Source organism: Taudactylus pleione, unplaced genomic scaffold (assembly GCF_031769625.1).
Source record: "Taudactylus pleione unplaced genomic scaffold, aTauple2 ptg000053l, whole genome shotgun sequence".
NCBI lineage: Eukaryota > Metazoa > Chordata > Amphibia > Anura > Myobatrachidae > Taudactylus > Taudactylus pleione.
In genome coordinates this window covers 36,813,748-36,839,599 of record NW_028284455.1, presented here as the reverse complement: position 1 = coordinate 36,839,599, position 25,852 = coordinate 36,813,748, and the positions used below count along the sequence as shown (strand labels likewise).

The 25,852-nt window shown below is 44.3% G+C and overlaps 1 protein-coding gene across 1 annotated transcript in view; it reads left to right on the top strand.

Annotated features, from left to right (window-relative positions):
• The first annotated feature begins 11,010 nt into the window (after window positions 1–11,010).
• Window positions 11,011–25,852, top strand: part of PIK3R4 (phosphoinositide-3-kinase regulatory subunit 4) — an 86,128-nt gene continuing 71,286 nt past the window's right edge. Inside the window, exons 1-4 of the mRNA XM_088462797.1 lie at window positions 11,011–11,145; window positions 19,238–20,016; window positions 21,123–21,256; window positions 22,249–22,831. Of these exons, the coding sequence (XP_088318923.1) occupies window positions 19,287–20,016; window positions 21,123–21,256; window positions 22,249–22,831 (1,447 nt within the window). The 5' untranslated portion in view covers window positions 11,011–11,145; window positions 19,238–19,286. The remainder of the gene's footprint in view (window positions 11,146–19,237; window positions 20,017–21,122; window positions 21,257–22,248; window positions 22,832–25,852) is intronic.

Here is a 25,852-nt window from a genome sequence, read left to right as displayed (position 1 = left end):
CACACATATATACAGTCAGGTCCATAAATATTGGGACATTGACAGAATTTTCAGATTTTGGCCTCTATTCACCACCACAATGGTTTTGAAATGAAACAAACAAGATGTGCTTTAATTGCAGACTTTCAGATTTAATTTGAGGGTAATTACATCCAAATCAGGTGAATGGTGTAGGAATTACAACAGTTTCAATATGTGCCTCTCAGTTTTTAAGGGGCCAAAAGTAATGGGACTATCAACTCAAAAGCTATTTCATGGATAGGTGTGGGCTATTCCCTCGTTATTTCATTAACAATTAAGCAGGTAAAAGGTCTGGAGTTGATTCTAGGTGTGACATTTGCATTTGGAATCAGTTGCTGTCAACTCTCAATATGAGATCCAAAGAGCTGTCACTATCAGTGAAGCAAGCCATCATTAGGCTGAAAAATCAAAACAAACCCATCAGAGAGATAGCAAAAACATTAGGTGTGGCCAAATCAACTGTTTATAACATTCTTAAAAAGAAAGAACGCACTGGAGAGCTCAGCAACACCAAAAGACCCGGAAGACCACGGAAAACAACTGTGGTGGATGACAAAAGAATTATTTCCCTGGTGAAGAAAAACCCCTTCACAACAGTTGGCCAAATCAAGAATACTCTCCAGGAGGTAGATGTATATGTGTCAAAGTCAACAATCAAGAGAAGACTTCACAAGAGTGAATATAGAGGGTTCACCACAAGATGCAAACCATTGGTGAGCCACAAAAACAGGAAGACCAGATTAGAGTTTGCCAAACAACATCTAAAAAAGCCATTACAGTTCTGGAACAACATCCTATGGACAGATGAGGCAAAGATCAACTTGTACCAGAGTGATGGGAAGAGAAGGAAAGGAACTGCTCATGATCCAAAACATACCACCTCATCAGTGAAGCATGGTGGTGGTAGTGTCATGGCGTGGGCATGTATGGCTGCCAATGGAACTGGTTCCCTTGTATTTATTGATGATGTGACTGCTGACAAAAGCAGCAGAATGAATTCTGAAGTGTTTCGGGCAATATTATATGCTCATATTCAGTCAAATGCTTCAGAACTCATTGGACGGTGCTTCATAGTGCAGATGGACAATGACCCGAAGCATACTGCAAAAGCAACCAAAGAGTTTTTTAAGGCTAAAAAGTGGAATGTTATGCAATGGCCAAGTCAATCCCCTGACCTGAATCTGATTGAGCATGCATTTCACTTGATGAAGACAAAACTGAAGGGAAAATGCCTCAAGAACAAGCAGGAACTGAAGACATTTGCAGTAGAGGCCTGGCAGAGCATCACCAGGGATGAAACCCAGCGTCTGGTGATGTCTATGTGTTCCAGACTTCAGGCTGTAATTGCCAGCAAAGGATTTGCAACAAAGTATTAAAAAGTGAAAGTTAGATTTAGGATTGTTTAGTTTGTCCCATTACTTTTGGCCCCTTAAAAAGTGGGAGGCACATATAGAAACCATTGTAATTCCTACACCGTTCACCTGATTTGGATGTAATTACCCTCAAATTAAATCTGAAAGTCTGCAGTTAAAGCACATTTTGTTTGTTTCATTTCAAAGCCATTGTGGTGGTGAATAAAGGCCAAAATATGAAAATTCTGTCAATGTCCCAATATTTATGGACCTGATTGTATGTAAGAATATAATGGGCCCACAGTACACAATCTCTCTACACCTTGGCATATAACAAAATGCACATGACCTTTCAATCTGCTTAAAATGTTAAATATTCCTGCAACAGAAAGACATCCGCTGTCTAAGGAGATTTAGGCAATTACAATTGTACACATAAAAAACAAATTGATACATAATATTAAATCTATTATTGCCTGAAATTCCTCTGTGCAGTGTATTATTTCAGACTGTCAGCAGTCTAAATTCCGATACACTTGTAGCAATTAGAACACAATATTAAAACCTTTTTTACTGCCAAAAGTGTGTTCTAGGCAGTATATTATTTCAGACTGTCGGCAGTCTTGATTCAGACATAGGCCCTGATTCAGAGCCGGACGCTCTGACCAGAGCGCTCGCTCTGAATCAGGGCCCACCTCCATTAAAATGGAGCGTCCTCCTGGACGCTCGTATAGCTGTGGGTCACCACCCACAGCATATACGAGCGTCCAACAAGATGGTCGCGATGGTCTTGACCATCGCGACCATCGGACTTGCGAGTGAAACCCTGTGGTCGGGTTTCTCAACCGCAAGGCCAGGAGTGATTTTGGCTCTATCAGAGCCAAAATCACTCACACTGACATCACTAGTGATGTCAGTGGGGCCGGCTTCAGACGGTAGACGTTCCCATAGGAACGCCTCCGTCTGGCAGGCACGCCCCCGGCACGCCCACCAAAGGGGGCATGCTGTCAATCAACATCGACAGCATGCCCCCTTTGGTGCGAGACCCGGAGCGATGGAAAGTCCTTCGCTCGCCGGGTCTCGCGCATGCGCATGACGGAACTCCCTCCGTCGTGCGCATGCGCAGTGGGGACCATCGACCCACTTGCGAGCGTACTGTCGCTCGCGAGTAGGTCTGAATGACCCCCATAGTTTTTAATTGTGGAGAAATTTTTTTATTTATATATGCAGGCTGTTTCAGATCCTCAACAATCTTAATTAGTATACAGTCCTTTTAAAACAATTTGTTCCCTTCTGCAGTAATTTGCTCTGCTATTAATAAATTCATTTAAATCACAATCTCCTTCATGAGACTTATAGGGGTATTCAATATGGGTGCGAAAACTTCGTTTTTTGCGTTAATATTGCACTTTTTAACGGTTTTGCGTTAATATCACTTGTTTTAGTTTTACACCGTATTCAATTTCAAAGACTTATCGCTGTTTTGAAAAGTCTTTGATAAAAAACGATGATAACTTTTCACCATTGAATAGGTGTCGAAAAAAAGTGCAGAATTGGGGTTTAGGGGTACAGGCTTAAAAAAAATAGCCTGCACCCCTGAGATTGACATTGTCAAAAAAAGTTTAAAAAAAAAATAGGGACACCCCAAAAAATTAATTTAAAAATTGGGGTGCAAAAAAAAAAATGGGAAAAAATTGTTAAACAATAGGGAAATAGGTTCAGGGCTATTCTGCATGTATGCGGCAGGTGTTTCTAGAATAGAATTATAGCGGCAGGTGCACAAATGCAGAATTTTAAAAAAATTACTTTAGGGTCACCAAAATATGCTAGTACCCATTTTCATGTACCCCAAATTTGATGGGACCACTTAAAAAAAAGAAAAAAATAACCTAAGTGCTCTTCTGCATCACTTCTTCAATGTCGGGAAAAAAGCACCTGATGCGGCTATTTAAATCCCCGAATTTCAATTAAAGGCTAAAACGGGGGTACCCATAGTGTTCCCCCATGTTTTTACAACTTTAGGGGGGTCTTACAATTATTTTAAGGAAAAATTCGTAACTTTACGCAAATCCAACTTTGGAGTTTCCCGTTTTCGTTAATTTGATATTGAATACGGGGATAAACGGGAGCGAGCACCATACCTTTACGCAGAAAAAAACTCCGATATGAAACGTTAACTTCGCCAGGGAAGTTAACCTTTCATATTGAATACCCCTCTTAGATTGTAACTGCAAACAGGGAATTCCTCTTAGTCGTAATAAATTTAGACTCTCAATTATATGTCCCACATGGCCATGCAATGTATATAAAAACAGAGAGTTTTACAAAAAAATGAAAAAATAAAGGTTGTGTATAGTCCTTATTACCAGGATAAATGTCTGCCTTATCTGGAGATTTTTCTAGCATTAGGCTTTGCTGTGGCCACACACCTTTGTTTGCAGTGCTGTTGCACCTGTATAGTGTTCAGGTAGCCACCTTCAGACTCCAAAGAAAATCCTCCGGGCAATTGGCCCTCTCCGGCTTACCTCAGTAGCGGTTGTTGGTCTCTGTGGGTACCCTGCAGAGTAAGTTTCAATACGTGTGGAGCTGTATTCACCGGCGTCTCTGGATTTCAATACGTGTGGAGCTGTATTCGCCAGCGTCTCTGGATTTTCCAGAGGCGCCAGTGAATACAGCTCCACACATATTGAAATTTACTCTGCAGAGTACCCACAGAGACCAACAACCGCTACCGAGGTAAGCCGGAGAGGGCCAATTGCCCGGAGGATTTTCTTTGGGGTCTGAAGGTGGCTGCCTGAACACTATACAGGTGCAACAGCACTGCAAACAAAGGTGTGTGGCCGCAGCAAAGCCTAATGCTAGAAAAATCTCCAGATAAGGCAGACATTTATCCCGGTAATAAGGACTATACACAACCTTTATTTTTTAGTTTTTTGTAAAACTCTCTTTTTTATATACATTGCATGGCCATGTGGGACATATAATTGAGAGTCTAAATTTATTACGACTAAGAGGAATTCCCTGTTTGCAGTTACAGTCTAAAGCTGGCCACACACTAGACCAACTTACATCCAATCAGCCAACTTGTTGATTGGTTGGAATGAAAATCTGGTAAGGTATGATGATCAGCAATTTGCTCCTAAATGCCAGAAAACAGATGAAAATGGTCGTCAGACAAGTTTGTTAAATGTTTGATCTAAACAATTTGTTCAAACAACAGTTTTTGTCCATTTTCCGGCGTTTGAGAGCAATTTGCTGATTGTCATCTGCTTTCATTCCTTACCAGATTTTCATTGCAACCAATCAACAAGTTGGCTGGTTGGATGTAAGTTGGTCTAGTGTGTGGCCAGCTTTAGTCTCATGAAGGAGATTGTGATTTAAATGAATTTATTAATAGCAGAGCAAATTACTGCAGAAGGGAACAAATTGTTTTAAAAGGACTGTATACTAATTAAGATTGTTGAGGATCTGAAACAGCCTGCATATATAAATAAAACATTTTCTTCACAATTAAAAACTATAGGGGGGTATCCACTAGACGATAAAGTTGAACGATTGAACGATAATGATAAAATCGTTTGATCATCGTTTGAACATCGTTAGCAAATCGTGCAGCAATTGTTTCTAACGATGTACGATGCGCGCTCCCGCTGGTCGTTTGATCGTCTCCTCCATCGACTGAACATGCAGGTCAATTTCACTTGATTGCTTACAAATCGTTTACACATCGTTCACACTGAACGATCAAACGATGAACCACTGTCTGCCCACTATAGCTGAAAGCTCTCAATCACAGATTAAAACAACATAGTTTATTGTTAGATCTTTTGCAAATCGTTTGCAAATCTTTTGCATATTGTTCAGAGTGGAAGATCATATTTCAAGGGAAACTTCAAGGGAAAATCGTTAAGAGGTTGGACAGGGATAAAATCGTCTAGTGGATGCCCCCCATATGTCTGAATCAAGACTGCTGACAGTCTGAAATAATATACTGCCTAGAACACACTTTTGGCAGTAAAAAAGGTTTTAATATTGTGTTCTAATTGCTACAAGTGTATCGGAATTGAGACTGCTGACAGTCTGAAATAACACACTGCACAGAGGAATTTCAGGCAATAATAGATTTAATATTATGTATCAATTTGGTTTTTACTATTTTATGTGTACAATTGTATTTGCCAAAATCTCCTTAGACAGCGGATGTCTTTCTGTTGCAGGAATATTTAACATTTTAAGCAGATTGAAAGGTTATGTGCATTTTGTTATGTGCCAAGGTGTAGGGAGATTGTGTACTGTGGGCCCGTTATATTCTTACATATATATGTGTGGATTAAATGAATTTATTTATTTAACTGTCGGCTGGTATATATTTATAGGATTGAAAAACATTATATATATATATATATATATATATATATATATATATATATATATATATATTTTATTGAACCAATAGGGGTATAATACATTTATTGAAAATTCTCAGCTGAATCAGCGCTTTCTTTATTTTATATATATCTTCTATAAGGCTCACCAGCCCGTGAGTGTATACTGCAAACAGAAAGCAATGCAGGGATCTGTTACAGCTTTATATGCAGGTATTTATTGGAGGTTGTGTGGTCACACTCTGATATACTCCTGCCTTGGGTGATTGAACACACTCGGCCTTTGGCCTAGTGCATATTTCAAAGTGTGACTGCCTACCCAAATGCGGTATATCTATTACATATATTACGTTGCTCAGCAACTAAATGAGTTGGTGGTTACCTGCTGCATGGAACAAGGCTTGGATCCAGAATGAACATTTGGAGCTCACTCCCTATATTGGGTGAAGTGTTTTTCTTTGTACCATTTCGATCCTTGAATGTTATGTCCACCAGATAAACTGAATTGCTTCACTATGCCAGGCCTTGGGCCCTTGTCTTGATGTTTTTGGTGTTGGGTGTATTTGCAGAGACAGCCAATTTAAAGTATAAGGAAAAAGAAGATCTTCTATTGGAGAGTTCAGATAAGCCTGTGATTTCTTAATCAATGTATGCAGATTATTAGTCTTATATCCAAACTAATTGTTAGCTACTAAACATAGTGCTTGAGGACCCTCAGTTTGATTCCTTGATGGCCTTTCACAAGGATATATTCAGCATAATATACACACTTCAACATTTTGATTAGTGATAGAGAAGAAAATTAATTGGTTAATTATACAAATTCCTAAACTCTCATCATCAGCATTTGAAAATCAATTAAATGTATTCAGTATATGCAAACTAATGCATCAAAAACTTATGTCTCCATTTTCTAAGGCCCTTGTCAACATTTTTTTGTAATCTGGAATGATTGCAGACATCTGCCTGTAATTGCCTCAGAGGATAGTGGGAACACCAACAGCTTCATTATCAGAGAAGCTATACCATCAAGAAATGTAAAGTTACAAGTGCATTTAGATATTACATTTTCTGTGTCAGCAGGTGTAGGCAGGAGCGTAGGGAGGGCAGAGCGATTGGAGCTTGTGCTTCAGGTGCCGGCAGGGGTGGAGGACGCTGTATTATCTACAAGGCAGACGTTAGACTACACTTCCCTGACAGAGAGGGTCAGGTGGCATGCAGTGTGAGCACTAGGGATGGCCATCGGTGTGGTTACCATCGATGGCAAAATATCAAGTGGCCATCGATGGTTACCAGCTATGCAATAGATTACCATTGATGGTTCCACCAAGTGATATTCATCCCAGTTCTTTGACTGACTGGCCCACGGGCTAATCAGAACCGGGGGCAGGGCTTCACAGTTGTTGTGGACGGAGCTATGCTCCGTGTCCTGGCATCTTTTTTTAAAAAAAAGAAAAAAACATTTGGTTTTGCTGTTCCATTGATGGAGAGAAACCATCTGGTTCTCCCCCACCAATGGTAAAAACATTAGACATTGGCCATAAACCATTGATGATTATGAATCATCGATGGTCGATGGCCATCCCTAGTGAGCACTATTCTAGGAGGCTAGTGAGGGTGTAGGTGGAGTTAGAGCTTCAGGCGCCAGTAGCGTCAGGGGGTAGAAGGGAAGCTGGCTGCTGGTGGCCCCTGGCAAGAGTGGTGCGTTTAATCTTTTCCATGGTGGTGCTGATGTCTGAGATGCAGGCTGATCCATGCAGGGGAGGAGTGAGGCACCGACCACAGGAGTTAAGCAGTGAGAGATCCTGGATGTGCTAGACGATGCACCACATGGGAGGGGACAGTGATGATGCGGCTGCTGCACTACTACAGGTGAGCATGGTAAAGTTAAGGGAAAGGCGACATGGTGACCATAGAACACAGAGTGGGTGAAATAAAGAAAGGGTCTTGAAAATAGAGGCATAGAGAAGCAGAAGGGGGTACAAGTAGAGGCACAATGGGGTACAAATAAGAGGCATAGAGAAGGCAGTAAGAGGTACAGATAGAAGCACAAGGGGTACAGAGAAAGCCAGAAGGGGGCACAGAGAGGAAGTAGGGGGGGGTATAGATAGCGGTACAGAGTGGCAGTAGGGAGTACATATAGAGGTAAAAGGGAATACAGATAGAGGAATGGACAGACAGAAGGGGGCACAGAGAGCATGTAGGGGGATGGAGGTATAGATAGCGGTACAGAGTGGCAGTAGGGAGAATATAACAGAGGTAAAAGGGAGTACAGATAGAGGAATGGACAGACAGAAGGGGGTACAGAGAGGAAGTAGGGGGGTATAGATAGCGGTACAGAGTGGCAGTAGGGAGTACATATAGAGGTAAAAGGTAGTACAGATAGAGGAATGGACAGACAGAAGGGGGCACAGAGAGGATGTAGGGGGATGGGGCTATAGATAGCGGTACAGAGTGGCAGTAGGGAGAATATAACAGAGGTAAAAGGGAGTACAGATAGAGGAATGGACAGACAGAAGGGGGTACAGAGAGGATGTAGGGGGTTGGGGGTATAGTGGTACAGAGTGGCAGTAGCGAGAACATAATAGAGGTAAAAGGGAGTACAGATAGAGGAATGGACAGACAGAAGGGGGTACAGATAGAAGGAAATGTCTAATGTATTGGTTTAGGTAACACAATAAATGACTCCAAAGTTGTAGACAGGTCACCTTTTTTTTAAATATAAAAAACGGCATAGAGGCATGTGGGATTGGATTCAGAGGGTGGGGTCGGACATATGCCAGATGTACTGACCAGGGCCGGTTCTAGAAATTGTGGAGCTCAGGGCGAAAGTTCACAGTTGCGCCCCCCCCCCCAAAAAAAAATAAAATTGTATAGATGACGCGCGCTGAAAGCGCACGCGCTTCCGGAGAGGGGGCGTGTCCTTGCGGAACACCCTTAATTCATCACACAGTGGGGCGTGCCCAGCACTTATGAAGGTGCCGGGCTTCCCCCAAGCTCTCCCCTCGTGGCGAATAATTGCCATGTGCAGTAATGCGCCTTACACAGTAATGCCCTGTATAATACATTATGCCACACGCAGTAATGCCCTTTATAATACTTTGTGCCACAAACAATAATTCCCTTTATAATACAGTATCCACAATTCAAATTATAAACCACAGTAGTAATGCCCCCTTAGAGACAGGCCCCACAGTAGTAATGCCCCCTTAGAGACAGGCCCCACAGTAGTAATGCCCCCATGCATCCCTTCTGAAAACGAAATAATACAAAACACAATACTTACCTTAGGCCCACTCCTGCATCCGCTGCGTCCAACCGCGGCTCCACCACGGATCTATGGGAGAGATGTCATGACACCCCTCCCATAATGATCTCTGCTGGAGCCGGAGCTCAGGATCATCGCAGCACGGACTGGCTCAGGAGTGAGCTCCGGCTCCACGGATCTATGGGAGAGATGTTATGACGTCCCTCCCATAGTGCTCTGCGGCAGCCGGAGCTCAGGAGTGAGCTTCGGCTGCCGCTGCAGGGAGGGAGCCGGGTGCCTGCTGATAACAAATATCAGCGGGCGCCCGGCAGCGTGGGGGGTCCGGCGATGATTTTTTTTTTCTTATGGGGATTTTTAAAATTTTTTACTCCTGAGCACCAAGGGGCCGGCGCTCTGGGCGACGGCCCTGTTAGCCCGGCCCTAGAACCGCCACTGGTAGCAGTGCTATTACTATTTATTCCGCAGATACTTCTACATAGTAGTACATAAATCGTGAGCTGAGGTGACCCCTGTGCAATGGCGGACGGCAACGCGGGGGGGACTTGCGATGATTTTTTTTCTTATGGGGATTTTTTTTTTTTTTTTACTTCTGGGCACTCAGTGGCGCCCTCTAGGGGCCGGCACTCCGGGCGACGGCCCTGTTAGCCCGCCCCTAGAACCGCCACTGGTACTGACAAGCTGACACCAATAAGGTTAATATCAGTAAAAGTACACAGGCCAAGCTATACTGACTGCAGGGGCAGATCATAGGCCCCAATTCTATAAGTTGCCTAGGACTCCAAGAAATGATTATCCAGCTCTGCTGTTCGGACTATCCAGGCGGCCGTGACCACACACACTGATGTCAGTGGGCGGAATTCAATTAATTACGCAGTCCGGATCTCCCGTCTAAAGTGACAGGAGATCGCGGGCCGCTATTCAATTGCTGCCGTTTTTCGCGCTGTTCGCGCCCATAGAGGTCAGGTTTAGCCGCGTAAAGCAGCTAAACCCGACCAAAGTGCTGGGCGCGACTGCTAAAAGTGATGTTTGGGTGCCCAAACAGGTCACTTTTCGCACATTTCAGCTCTCATCCCCCTGGGGCTGCGAGCTGAAATGTAGCGCTGGCAGCTGATTGCGCCCGACAGGAGCAAGAATTGAATAGCTCCGTCGGGCGCGATAGGGGCTGGAATCAATTGTATTCCGCCCAGTGTGTCACTCAAATCTCGCACAACACACCATGATCTCGGCACCATGGCTCGAGTCACACGACTTTCAAGTGACATATACTGATAATAGCGTTTGTGAGACAGAGAATAGGTGGCTGAGTGTGCTGTGTGTGAATTGTTGGAGACAGGGCTTGCTGGTGCCGCTCATCTTAGCAGACAGCTACTGAAGTTGGTCAGTGGGCCCTCCTCCAGGGCAGAAACTACTAGAGTGCGTAAAGGCGGGCTGGTGGGTGACACATACCAATGTGCCCTGGGCAGAGAGGGATGGGGTAAAGTAAGTCACAAATAGAGGGGCGAGTTAAAGGTGGCCCAGAGAGGACAGGGGTTTATTATCCAGCAAGACACGGTTTCTGTTATCAGGCCCATTTTATCAACATTCAGAACTGGGGCGCTGTAGCGTAGACATACTCGGGGCGCCATAGCTCCACGCTACTCCTCTGGGTGTAGGTAGTTTCATCCGTGGCTGATGAGGACTGTGATAAGGACAAGCCACTGTGATAAGGACAAGCCACAAGTTCAAGAGTGGCGAACTAATGACATAAGATGAGACTGCTGTAGTACAGGGCTTGTCTGCCTCACTATGGAGCCAGCACTCAGCAGAGGAGCCCGGATTCTCTCTGGGACAGTAATGAGTGATCATCATAATAATAATAATAATAAAAAATACCACCAGGCAGCACACCATCAGCTGACACGGGGTGCGTCACGCCGCAGAGCAGCGCTGCCATTGGTTAACTCTATACACAGCGCTTATTGGTTGCCGATCAGGAAGTGGGCGGGAACAGCTGGAGCGGCCGTGTTAGTGTTGTGATTGAAGGCTTACCGTATATCTCCTAACAGCTTCCGGCGCACGGAAAGCCCCTTCCCGGTATATAGCGGCGTATGAAGCAGGCAGCAGTGGACTGGCGCATCAGGTATGACGTGTGACATCCACTCACAGTGACAGCCCGGTTACTGCTGCTTATGGCGGCTGTATAGTCAGCACCGGTCACATGACAGCAGTGTGTCCATTGCCTGGGCATCTGTAGAAGTGGCAGCTTCATACACAGAGCTATCTATTTATCTATCTATTATTTTATTTATCATTTATTACCAGTTAATTATATAGCGCACACATATTCCGCAGCGCTTTACAGAAAATATTTGGCCATTCACATCAGTCCCTGCCCCAGTGGAGCTTATGTTCCCTACTATATGCACATGCACATACACATATACACTAGGGTTATTTTTTATTTTTTGTTGGGAGCCAATTAACTTACCAGTATATTTTTGGAGTGCGGGAGGAAACTGGAGCACCTGGAGGAAACCCACACAAGCACAGGGAGAATATACAAACTACACACAGTTAGGGCCGTAGTGGTAATCGAAACCACGACCTCAGTGCTGTGAGGCAGTAATGCTAACCATTACACCATCTATCTATATCTCATCACCTGTTGATAGATTACTGGTCCCATTGTGGCCTCCTGAGACATGTATTTCTCCAGGGTTGATGCTAGATCCTATGTGGCTAATGGACCTCTGTGACATATCAACCACGTGACCGCTGCAGGAGGCTGGACCACTCCTGCGTCACCATCCACGAGTGCATAGAGGGGGAATAAATATTTATGGCGAGCATAGCGAGCCACTGTGCCCAAAGCGTGGCGAGCGGACACTTTTGGTCCCCCATTAGCATCCCCGCTCCTCCCCCTTTCATGCTGGGTCACGTGGGTGTGATGTCACAGGTCCCCTGCTGCCCTCTATTCTAGTCATAACCATTTCTCCAGTAGTTGGTATGTCCCAGGTTGCTCACCACTGCTTTTACATTAGTCACATGAGTCTACTGTACAATTTGCAGGGCCAACGTAAGTGCAGCTATTGCTGTAGATGCAGGAGACCTACCTGACGACATGGTACAATAATAACCGTGGCTGGAGAACTGGGGCAGTTCTTGCTGTCCCACATTCCTCTCTATGACAGTATTGCTACGCTCGCCACATGATTATATTCCCCCTCCATGCCCACTTAGATGGTAGTGAATGACGGACACTGGCTGATGACATCGTGGTCAATCTACGGAAGGGGATCTAGCTGCTTCCATACTGTCATTGGGGTCATGAAATGGGCATTGTGTGTTCCTGCAGTATCCAAATCCTTATGATGTATACTGTGTGTAGTGATCACTGTAGCTTGACCAGGCTGGTCACGTTGCCCAATCAGAACAGTTTGTTACTGAATAGAAGCTGTAGATATATACCCCCTTGCGGAGTCCAGATATGCAGGGCCAAGGGGATGTAGTTAAAATGCCGGCGGACGGGATACCGGCCTTCAATATACAGACGCCAGAATCCCGACCACCAGCAAAATGCAGACACCGCTATCCTGAATGACATCAGGATACCGGCGTCAATATCTCGAACGACGGAATGCAGAACATCCTGACGGATGTAAGTAGCGCACTATCCCCGGGGATGGGGGTGGTTAGGTTTAGGCACCCCCGGGGGGATATTCGGGTTAGGCATCCCCCTGGCAGGTTAGGGTTAGGCTGCAAGGAGGCGGGATTAGGGTTAGGCACCACTGGGGGGAGGTTAGTGTCAGGCAGCCCCCCGGGAGGGTTAGGTTTAGGGTGCAGGAAGAGAAGGGGTTGGGCAACACCCGGGGAGGTTACGGATAGGCACCACTAAGGGAGGGTTAGGGATAGCATACTTACCACACCTGTCGGGATCTTGACTGTGCAGGTTTCCGGCGTCTGGATTTGAACCCGCGGCTATTGAGCTGCTGGTATTTCATACCCATCCCTGGCCAAGGTGTGATATATACATTGAGGGTGGGCCTGATTAATACCTTCATTACTATTTAGGTATAAATTATTGGTGATTAGTACTATAGGTAGGAGGGTGCTGCAGCAGACTGTTAAATTTAGTGCTTAGGGAAGGGATGAGCCTGGGAACATCGTAGGGATGACCATCGATAGTTAACAAACATTGATGGTCAACTACTGATGGTCGATGGTTTTGCCATCGATGGCAGATATCCAATGGTTCTCTGCCATAGATAGCAGAGTAGGCCCAGACGCTATTTATTTTTTTGTGGGCGCGGAGCTTAGTCCCACCCCTGGTGTGCTGCTAAGCACTGCCCCCTATTCTGATTGGGCCGTGTCCCTCCGTGCCATCCAGCAGCGATGACCATCGAGGGGTGCAGGCCATCGATGGTTCACCATAGATGGTTTAGTGCCATTGATGGTAATCACCGATGGTAAACATTGATGGACAGCCCACCGATTGCCATCTCTAGAACAGCGACCGGGATGCAGGACCGGTGTTTAGTAGGTGGAGTGGGATGAAATCAGTGTAACATCAGCTATGGCTGATATTAGGACAAAAGTAGGATAGCTTTGAGAGGGGACAGATTGATCCAGTATGTTGGTCCTGAAAGTTTCCTGCTTGACCACACACAAGTAAAATCACGGTCACCTAGCACTTTGCACTAACACTAATTTTATTAACAGGAGGCACAATCACGCACACACACCGAGGAAGATTGAAGAGTTTCTGGAAAGAAAGTGAAGGGGAATTCAATTCTTTGCAATGTTGCTCCATGTGCGCACATATCGGGCAATTACATTAGTAGCGACATTGCAAGTGTTCACTCACACCTCAGATGCGATGTGCTATTACTGAACATAACCGTGCATGTTGGTGCATTGAATTATCCCCTAAAATGAAAAAGTTTTTTATTGCGTGTAAAATCACAATTCACACTGCACTATATTTAGGAAGCGCCGCTGCCTCCCAGCAGTTGAAAATGGAAACGGCATCCGCAATCAGTGAAATGCACGCCGGGCTTTATACTGACTGCTGGTGCCGTTTTAAATTTTCAATTGAAACCTGCCAGGAAGCAGCGGCTTACCAAACTGCTACTTCGTAAATAACGTTCTGTAAGTGTCATGGTGTCTCATCAGCACTATTACACCCCATCAGTGGTTCTCAAACTCGGTCCTCAGGACCCCACAGTTCACGTTTTCCAGGTCACCCAGCAGGTGCACAGGTGTAGTCATTACTCACCGACACATTTTAAAAGATCCACAGGCGGAGATAATAATTTAATTTGTGATTCTGTGGAGACCTGGAAAACATGCACCGTTTGGGGTCCTGAGGACCGAGTTTGATAATTTAGGACTATGAAGATCATTATTACTGGCACCTCACAGATACATGTTCATCCTGAAAAACTGAGATATGGTGTGTGTATATATATATATATATATATATCTCTCTATCTTAGGGCCTGATTCAGAGCTGAACGCTCTGACCAGAGTGCTCGCTCTGAATCAGGGCCCTCCTCCCTGAAAATGGAGCGCCCTCTTGGATGCTCGCATAGCTGTGGGTGACCACCCACAGCATATGCGTGCGTCCATGATGGTGGTCGCGATGGTCTTGACCATCGCGACCATCGGGCTTGCGACGGAGACCCTGCGGTTGGGTCTCGCTGCCGCAAGCCCAGGAGTGATTTTGGCTCTATCACAGCCAAAGTCACTCCCACTGACATCACTAGTGATGTCAGTGTGGCCGGCTCCAGACGGTAGGCGTTCCCATGGGAACACCTCCGTCTGGCAGGCACGCCCACCAAAGGGGGCGTGCTGTCAATCAACATCGACAGCACGCCCCCTTTGGTGCGAGACCCGGAGCGACAGCTTCGTTGTCGCAGTCCGGGTCTCGCGCATGCGCACGACGGAGCTCCCTCCGTCGTGCGCATGCGCAGTGGGGGAACATCGACCCGTATGCGAGCGTCCTTTGCTCGCGAACGGGTCTGAATGACCCCCTTAGTCCCTTTGTTAGGAACGCTTGAATATCAAAGACTAAGGTATTAGCGTGATTCTTTTGCGACGGATTTCAATCAGAAATAAATGACAGAATGTGGAAAAAACTGTATAAATTTGATGGAAAAAAAAAATAGACAAAAACCATAATAAATGCTTTGGTATAGCTACCCTTAAAATGTCAAGAAAACTGCCAGAACACAGAGCAGGCACGGTGACCCGGGGGAAGCGGGATAGTGGTGATCGCCGCCGGCTGCTGTTCTCAAGCACTACTGGTGGTCTGTACTCTCACATGGACCCGGAGCACTAGCCATGTGCGGACATTGTTTACGTTCTGCCCAGTTCGGCTCCTGATTGGCCGCCTAAAGTAGCTATTACATAATGAGGGAGGGCGCACGGGCGGCACAACCTCTGAGGCTGTGGTCGCAGGGGGCGCTCTTCCCTCATCTCCAACACATTGATTCCAGGCTCGCAACTCCCAGCCAATCAGCACCGGGTTTGCGCCCTGAAAGCAATGCCTCTATTCTCTGCTTTCCACGAGAGGTGTCGGCAGCCGCTGATTGGTGGGAGGCTGGGAGACGGTGAGGCGCAGTAACTGTGCATTATTATTTGCAACTATAGGGGCTCAGCTTGCAATACCCCCTGGAAACAGTCCATTTTGCTTCAGGGTCTATGGCCAAATATATAATCGCACTTACAAATGTGGACAATGTTACAATAAAAAAATCCCCCCAAAACAGAAAAAGGCGTGGCTTAGCCGGTTATGTTTCACTCACATCTTTTATTACCCGATTCCGTCGGATTAACGTATGATCTAGCCATTATCAAGCAAAGCATTTTCCGTACGTATGCTCTGGGTTCAAATATGCAAAATGTTCTCCACAGGCATACTAGTACATTTAGTATTACTTTTCTTTAAGATTTGTAAGAAAAATAGGGAACAATTATTTGCTTAACGTTATGTTCATGGGATAAAATTAGTCATGCAATTTACTCTTTGAACCCGTTTATAACATATAAGGACAGGATTCTGTAGCAGGAACTGTAAAATTCTGTTGGCATGGACAGTATGGAATTTATTATATCTATAATCTACCTTTTATTTCCAGAATCGTCCTGTGTTGAAGCTTTCTTTTCTGTATAGTGTTTTCTTTTGCATATTATAATGGCTTAAAGAAGTCCTTAATAACTGCATTAATAAAAAGAAACCTCTTTCAAAGAAGACATTATTATTATTATTATTATTATTATTATTATTATTATATGCTTTAGATCAGGGGTGGGGAACCTCCGGCCCGCGGGCCATATACTGCCCACAAGGTGAAATCATCCGGCCCGGGCCGGCTGTCAGCGGCAGCAGCAGAATCAGCGTAGTGTAGCGGCTGTCAGCGGCGGCAGGTAGGGCAGCGGGAGAGCAGGGATGTCAGGATTGTCATTGGCGACCGGTAGCGCAGCGGGGGAGAGGGGATGTCAGGATTGTCATTGGCAGCTGGTAGCCAATGACAGCCCTGACACACCGCTTTCCTCCCGCTGCACTATCAGCAGCGGCAGGTAGCACAGCGGGGGGAGGGTGTGTGTGTGGCCCTTGGCAGAAAAAAGGTTCCCCACCCCTGCTTTAGATGGTGCCACAAAGGGCAGTGATCGCGGTGAGTGACAAAATATACCTGGCCATTTCTGGGTCCCATCATAATTTATGTTTTAGAGCTCCCCATATGCCTCTCAGACCTCCCCTAACCCCTTACAAATGATGCCACACAGCCATGCCCGGCCTTTACACATTATGCCACACATTAATGCCCTTTACACATTATGCCGCACATTAATACCCTTTAGTCCCTCTGTGCATTGCCCCCAGTAGTGGTCCCCCCCTATGCACTGCCACTAATAGTAGTCCCCCCTCATGCATTGCCACTAGTAGTAGTCCCCCCCCATGCATTACCACTAGTAGTAGTCCCCCCAATGCATTGCCACTAGTAGTAGTCCCCCCCATGCATTGCCACTAGTAGTAGTCCCCCTATGCATTGCCCCTAGTAGTAGTCCCCCTATGCTTTATCCCTAGTAGTAATCTCCCTAAGCATTGCCCCCAGTAGTAATCCCCCCTATGCATTGCCCCCAGTATTAATCCCCCCATGCAGTGCCTCCAGTAGTTTACCCTCTATGCATTGCTCCCAGTAGTTTACCCATATGCACTGCCCCCCAGTATTGGCCCACCTATTTGCCATTTAGTGACCTGGGCCTAATGCCCAGGTCACTCACACCTTCAATTGGGCCTAATGCCCCCTATGTACGCCGAGCCTTGTGCCCATCTATATACCCACAGGCCTATTGCCTGAATATATTCCGCAGGCCTAATGCCCGACAACCCTGGTGGTCTAGGGAGGGGTTAAATAACGGTGGCCCAAGGCCGCCTACCCGTACGGTGGAAGAGGCTGCAGGGGGGAGCTTCATTAGCTCTTTTTCTTTCTACCCCCGCAGTCCTTTTCGGTCCTCAGCTTCATTCTGCTGCTGCTGACCCGTCGTGGCCTTTGCAGGCAATTACAGCCTGAAGTCTGGACATCACCAAATGCTGGGTTTCATCCCTGGTGATGCTCTGCCAGGCCTCTACTGTAAATGTCTTCAGTTCCTGCTTGTTCTTGGGGCATTTTCCTTTCAGTTTTGTCTTCATCAAGTGAAATGCATGCTCAATCGGATTCAGGTCAGGGGATTGACTTGGCCATTGCATAACATTCCACTTTTTAGCCTTAAAAAACTCTTTGGTTGCTTTTGCAGTATGCTTCGGGTCATTGTCCATCTGCACTGTGAAGCACCGTCCAATGAGTTCTGAAGCATTTGACTGAATATGAGCATATAACATTGCCCGAAACACTTCAGAATTCATTCTGCTGCTTTTGTCAGCAGTCACATCATCAATAAATCCAAGGGAACCAGTTCCATTGGCAGCCATACATGCCCACGCCATGACACTACCACCACCATGCTTCACTGATGAGGTGGTATGTTTTGGATCATGAGCAGTTCCTTTCCTTCTCCATACTCTTCTCTTCCCATCACTCTGGTGCAAGTTGATCTTTGTTTCATCTGGATGTTGTTCCAGAACTGTAATGGCTTTTTTAGATGTTGTTTTGCAAACTCTAATCTGGTCTTCCTGTTTTTGTGGCTCACCAATGGTTTACATCTTGTGGTGAACCCTCTATATTCACTCTTGTGAAGTCTTCTCTTGATTGTTGACTTTGACACATATACACCTACCTCCTGGAGAGTGTTCTTGATTTGGCCAACTGTTGTGAAGGGGTTTTTCTTCACCAGGGAAATAATTCTTCTGTCATCCACCACAGTTGTTTTCCGTGGTCTTCCGGGTCTTTTGGTGTTGCTGATCTCTTCGTGCATTCTTTCTTTTTAAGAATATTCCAAACAGTTGATTTGGCCACACCTAATGTTTTTGCTATCTCTCTGATGGTTTGTTTTGATTTTTCAGCCTAATGATGGCTTGCTTCACTGACAGCTCTTTGGATCTCATATTGAGAGTCGACAGCAACTGATTCCAAATGCAAATGTCACACCTATAATCAACTCCAGACCTTTTACCTGCTTAATTGATAATGAAATAACGAGGGAATAGCCCACACCTGTCCATGAAATAGCTTTTGAGTTGATAGTCCCATTACTTTTGGCCCTTTAAAAAGTGGGAGGCACATATAGAAACCGTTGCAATTCCTACACCATTCATCTGATTTGGATGTAATTACCCTCAAATTAAATCTGAAAGTCTGCAGTTAAAGCACATCTTGTTTGTTTCATTTCAAAGCCATTGTGGTGGTGAATAGAGGCCAAATTATGAAAATTCTGTCAATGTCCCAATATTTATGCACCTAACTGTATATGACAGACTCATAAATCTATACACACTACTGAACTCCATCTGTATACAACACCTGGTGCATGCACAGTATGCTGAAATCTGCCAAACCTATTCGTATTCCGACTTGCGACTCAGAATTAGACCCTACATGTTTTAAAATTAAACTTTAAAAATTTTTTGTAAACAGACAGCTTTTAGAGTCTTTGAAATTTCACCAGCATTCATTTGTTATGAGCTGGCCCTTGGGATTTGTGCAGCTTTGCTATGTTCTGCTATATTCTTCAATATACAATTATTGTTTATAAAATGTCAATACTTTTTTTTTTTTCCTTTTTTGTTTTAGACCTTGTGTAATACCTACTGGCTACAGATGAAAAACAGGTAATTGGATCATGGGGAACCAGCTTGCAGGAATAGCCCCATCTCAGATCTTATCTGTGGATAGTTATTTTTCAGATATACATGACTTTGAGTATGACAAGAGCCTGGGGAGTACACGGTTCTTTAAAGTTGCTAGAGCCAAGCACCGGGAAGGTTTGGTTGTGGTCAAGGTCTTTGCCATACAAGACCCCTCACTGCCACTTACCAACTACAAGCAGGAACTTGAAGAGTTAAAAATTCGTCTTTGCTCTTCCCAGAATTGCCTTCCATTTCAAAAGTTCACCCTGAATGAGAAAGCTGCCTTGCTATTTAGACAATACGTCAGGGATAACCTCTATGATCGCATCAGCACACGGCCGTTCCTCAACAACATTGAGAAGCGTTGGATCGCGTTTCAGATCCTGACTGCAGTGGATCAAGCACACAAGTCTGGTGTTTGTCATGGTGATATAAAGACAGAAAATGTGATGGTGACCAGTTGGAACTGGGTCCTTCTTACAGACTTTGCAAGTTTTAAGCCCACATATCTGCCAGAAGACAACCCGGCTGATTTTAATTATTTCTTTGATACGTCTCGTAGAAGAACTTGTTACATAGCCCCAGAGAGGTTTGTGGATGGCAGCACATTTTCCACAGAACTTGAGTCGCTAAAGGATCCATCTACGCCACTAGTGGATCTTACTAATAACAACCAACGAACGAGAGGGGACCTTAAGCGGGCAATGGATATATTTTCTGCAGGTACCATGTTTGATATAAATTACTTTATAGAGAAGTAAAAATAAAAAATAAAAATACTGACGTGTTGTAGGTGAAGGTTAGTTCTGTCTCACTTGGGTTATCCAAGGTGTTCTCCTGCCCACTTATTTTACTAATGTCTCAAATTAAAACAGAAAAAAGATAGAAAAAATAATTTAGGTTATCTTCGTATTTCTGGTATGTAGTGTTCAATCTGATAATCTGATGTAGTTCAATATAAATAATCATTAATCACTTTCACATGTATGTATAGATTCTTGCATAAGTTTTAAAAAAGTGTTGTTTTTTTTTAAACTCTTCTTTATTTGTGGAAGCAAATAACACCATACACAAAATTTGTCACATCGACAGTACTAATCATTGTCGTAACATTTGACATACATACAAATATTCAGTACAATAGACTTTTCTAGTACAGCATATAGCCGTAGATATTATTGTTATAAACATATTTAATATGTTTCAATATAAGATCCGAGTAAAATTATAAACACCTATTCAGCAATAGAATACAGTTCAAGATATCAAATCTAAAACTTATATATCACTAATAACAAAATAAATAGAAAAAAAAAAACAGAAACAAAATAATTATATAAAACATAAAAATAGTAAAATACTGTCTGACGCTCACCCACTAGACAACATTATAGGAGGGTCTACCGAGAGAACCCGAGTCTCATACTCATGTTTAATATAAATTACTTTTATAGAGAAGTAAAAATAAAAAATAAAAAAGCTGACGTGTTGTAGGTGAAGGTTAGTTCTGTCTCACTTGGGTTATCCAAGGTGTTCTCCTGCCCACTTATTTTACTAATGTCTCAAATTAAAACAGAAAAAAGATAACCTAAATTATTTTTTTTCTATCTTCGTATTTCTGGTATGTAGTATTCAATCTGATGTAGTTCAGTATAAATAATCATTAATCACTTTCACATGTATGTATAGATTCTTGCATAAGTTTTAAAAGTGTTTTATTTTACATGCAGCCAATGAATAAATGCATGCATTTATTCATTTTATCATTTTCTATTGCAAAGAAACAGTGGCTACCTGCTTAGTGATTGTGAACCCTTGGGTTTTTGCAGGTTGTGTAATAGCGGAATTGTTCACTGAAGGGGTGCCGCTATTTGACTTGTCCCAGCTTTTAGCTTACAAAAAAGGACAGTTCTCTCCTGATCAAGTGTTGGGCAAAATTGAAGACAGCAGTATCAGGCAGCTGGTAAGAACTCTGTGTTGTGTGTGTGTGTGTGTACTGTGTACAGAAAACGTGATTTTCCTCTGAAAAAAAATGCAAGTTTGGAATTGGATGGCAGTACTTGCCAGTGCAAGTTTGCCATGAAAATGGCTCGCACAAGCCATTGGGTTAACCCCCAAGTGTTTTGTGATATTAGCTATGAAATACTCCAAACAGGTCTTATTTTAGAGTGATCTTACTCATTTCGATGCGCATTTCAAGAATTGCTGGAATTCTACATTCTAATCTAAACCACCTTTTGGAAAATGTATTTTTGTGCGCACCCCCAGATAGTGTGAGATGGTAGGGAACATCTTTATTTCAAGGTAAAAATGCCAGGACACGGGGTGATGAGATTAGGATGGAATTGCAAGGCTGCATGCATGCAGCTTTGCAATTCCGTCCTTGCTAATATGCAAATGCAACAGGAGGTGCATGACACCCCCTGCTGCGTTTGCGATCCCAGCTCTGCGACTAAGGTCGCAGGCTGGGATCACCATTGCGACCATTGGTCGCGATGGTGGACGGCGCTGAGTAAGCCTCAGCCTACGCAGGCTGACTGGCTTAGAGGCCAGGAAACTGTGTCCATGGACACAGCACATAGCCTTGCCACTCCCGGAAAATGCCGTCGACACGCCCCGTTTCCGGGAACGCCGGCTATGCACTGCCCCTTAAATGCCTTTGCCTGTCAATCAGGGGCTGCACAGATTCTCTCACCAAGCTTTGATAAATCTCCCCCATAAGCACTCCTGATGCTTCACTGGACTTTTTTGACAGTCCATCGCAGCTCAGGACCAGTGATAGTGACAGATTATTACAGTGCAATGTAAGTATCCTAGTTTGTGATCACGTTTTATTAATTCATTTGTCTAAGCTCACTTGGTAAACTGCATGTTTTGTATCTGTACATAGTTACATGCACTGTACGACTCGTTATCATATGTCTAGTAGCTAAAATATTTGAATGTATTTGAAAGGTGACGCAGATGATCCGCCGTGAACCTGAAAAACGACTGGCAGCAGAAGACTACTTGAAACAACAAAGGGGCAACGCTTTCCCCGAAATATTTTACACATTTTTACAGCCATACATGGCTCAGTTTGCTAAAGAAACGTTCAACTCCGCAGATGAGCGCATCCTTGTTATTCGAAAGGATCTAGATAACATCATCCATAATCTGTGTGGAGATGATCAGAGTGAGAAAGCAGAGGGTGAGACCAAGGAAAATGGCCTACTCATCTTGGTTTCAGTCATCACATCCTGTTTGCAGACACTAAAATACTGTGACTCTAAGCTGGCAGCTCTGGAGCTTATCCTTCATCTTGTCCCACGCTTAAGTGTGGAGATTTTACTGAATCGCATCACACCGTACCTACTTCACTTTAGTAATGACTCTGTGCCCAGGGTGAAAGCTGAGGCTGTGAGGACACTGACAAAGGTTTTAGCCTTGGTCAAGGAGGTGCCTAGAAATGACATCAACATTTACCCAGAATACATCTTACCTGGCATAGCACATCTGGCACAAGATGAAGCAACTATTGTTAGACTGGCCTATGCAGGTAAGACTGTTTCTGATCGTACGATTTTTACTTTAACTGTGTTCCAAGCTAGTAACAACAAGTCTCTTAAAGTGAATGGACTCCTCTCCCCAGTTTATCAAGCACAGCCTTTAAAATATAAGAAGTGGATTGGTTGCTATATCTCTCTGGAAGGTTTGATACATCTCCCCCTGAATGCACTGTTTATCACAATAGGATGAGAGAGACTACAAACTCTGAAGCAGCAGGATGTATCTGAGGGGGACACATGACTGGATCTTAGAATTATTACTTCATGTTCAGTCTTTGTGGGTCACTCTTAGGCAAACTGGGCCTGATTCAGATTTGGGAATAGAGTAAGAAAGAACAAGTAACTAACTGATCATCTTGGTAAAACCATGCTGCACTGCAGGTGGGGTAGATTTAAAATGTGCAGAGAGATTAAGATTTGGGAGGGGTGTGTCCTAACTGACATCTAATTGCAGTGTAATAATAAAGCTGTCCAGTATTGTGGGCTACATGCAACAGCAGCCAGTATTTATCCCACATGCAAAACAATGTATGTATTTACACCCCTTGCATTGCAATATGGTTTATCCAAGTACATAGTTACGGGTTGGGTACGGGATGCCAGCGCTCAGGATCTCGGGATTCAGAATCCCGACGCTGGCATCCCAACTGCCCAAAAATGCCACCACCTACCGGTAAGTAGGCTAACCCTACCCCTAAACCTAACCCTTGCCCCCGCAGCCTAAACCTAACCCTCCTCCTACCCCCACAGCCTAACCATAACCCTCCCCCTAGTGCCTAACCCTAACCCTCCCCTCTAACCCCAATACTTACCATCTGAATGGTGTTGGGATTCCAGCACTGGCATTCTGTGCGGCGGCATCCTATTTGCTCTATCTTACCCAAAGCTAAATCAAGCACACTGTGTTACTGTTACAGAGTGTTCAATCTCTTGTGAACGATCACAATAACATTGAATCATTGTCTTTACAATATAATAAAAGCCACATGTTCTCAGTTATAGTCCTTTAATGAATAACAATAATGGAACAATGTACGAATACTTTGTTACTGCCAAGTAGGGTCTGTGCCTAAATGTTTGAGGTTTAGTTTATTAGCAGCACTTTACAATTCAGGGTATTTTTTATTTGGAATACAGTCAAAATGGCGACGGCCGGGAAGCCGTCTGACTAAATCCCGGCATCTAAATAGCGACGCGGGACTATAGACAGGCGTTGAAATCCCGACACCTTTCTATATCCCGACGCCGGAATCTAGACAGATGGCTTCCCGAACGAAAATAAGCCAAGCAGTGTTAGCGTTAACCGCGGGGGGGAGGGTTAGGTTTAGAGACCCCCGGGGGGACTTGGGGTTAGGCACCACCCCGGGAGGGTTAGCTTTAGGGTGCGGGGAGGGGGGTTAGGTTTAGGCACAACTGGGGGGAGGTTAAGGTTAGGCACCACTAAAGGAGGGTTAGGGTTGGAGAGGGGAGGGTTAGGGTACTTACCAGCCCCGATCTGTATCTTCAGTGTTCGGGCTTACGGCATCAGGATTTAGTCAGACAGCTTCCCGGCCGTCTGCATTTCATACCCAGCCCTTTTTACTTCTTCTGTACCATAATGCTGCTTCTATTTATTGTGCTATAAACAAAATATATACTTTTTATGGTGTTTTTAAAGTTTATCATCTGTTTTATTTTGCTCCTAATATTGTATTTGGCGATTTGATAAAAAAAAATTAGTTTGTTTAAGAGCATTAGGCATCCACTTATAATGGTGCCAGTGATTTTATTGGCTGAAGTCATACAATGTTAATAATAGAATGCTTTTCCCAATGTATTATTCTATGATCTTCTTTCTAATCAAGCTAACAGAAAGCGTATAATATTGGGGCTGATTCTGAGTAGCACGCATAAGCGAACACAGCAGCGTGAATTGGTGGTCGTCCGCATGCGCAGTTGCAAATAATCGCTCAACTACAGGAAAATAAATTGAGTGCGGCTCAGAATCAGGCCCATAATTCCGATAGCTGTTGTAAACAATATTAAAACCATACTATCTTATTGAAGATGTGTAGTCATAGGGCGGAATAATTTGTTCCGCCCCATCTACGTGCCAGACAGGAGCTATTCAATTCTAGCTCCTGACGGTGCGATCAGCTGCCGGCGCACCAGGGGGGTGCGAGCTGAAATTGGCGAAAAGTGACCTGTTTGGGTGCCCAAACGCGCTTTTTTGTGATCACGTCCAGCACTTTGGTCAGGGGTAGCCATTTTACGTGGCTAAGCGCAATAACAGGCATCAATTGAATAACACCCTGCGATCTCCTGTCACTTTAGACGGGAGGTCGGGTGCGCGAAAACAATTGAATTCCGCCCATCGTTTACAATTTAGAGATTAATTGAATTATCCATGAGGAGGTTGAGTTTCTGTTCGCCAGCTGAACTTGCGGCCTGATCTAACCTTGGAATCACATTTTGTTTGTATGCAGCTTAATGGGCTGCAAACAAAAAGCCGCAAGTTTGAATGTATTGTGTGCTGCATATAGCCACAATTACTCATGGCGTGAGCTGCCTCATTGCTAATTGAATTGATGCCGTAGCGTGATAAAGTAATAGATATTATAGCCTCTAAACTGTTCTAACATTGTATAATACAGTGAAGGACTAAATATACCTATACCTAGGCAGTTGGCCAGGATCGGTGGTGAGTTAGGTTTACACCTGCAGAAGTTTTCAAATAGTTTGTTTAAGAAAAAGAGCCTAATTGGTTGGTGACCTTGCTTTACACTATGGGCCTGATTCAGAGATGGGCGCAGTTCACGTCACCGCAGCAGCGATGTGAAGATATGGTAATACAGCAGAAGGAATCAGAGGAGAAAAGACAAGTCCAGACAGCATCACAGATCCTGGTGCTACGTCCGAGTGATTGCATCATTGGCCATCTGAGAATGCCAAAGGCTACTCATAACGGCCATCTTACCTGTGTAGCCGAGGCCAGTAAATCTGCATCTCCTGACAAAGACACTGGCCTTGGC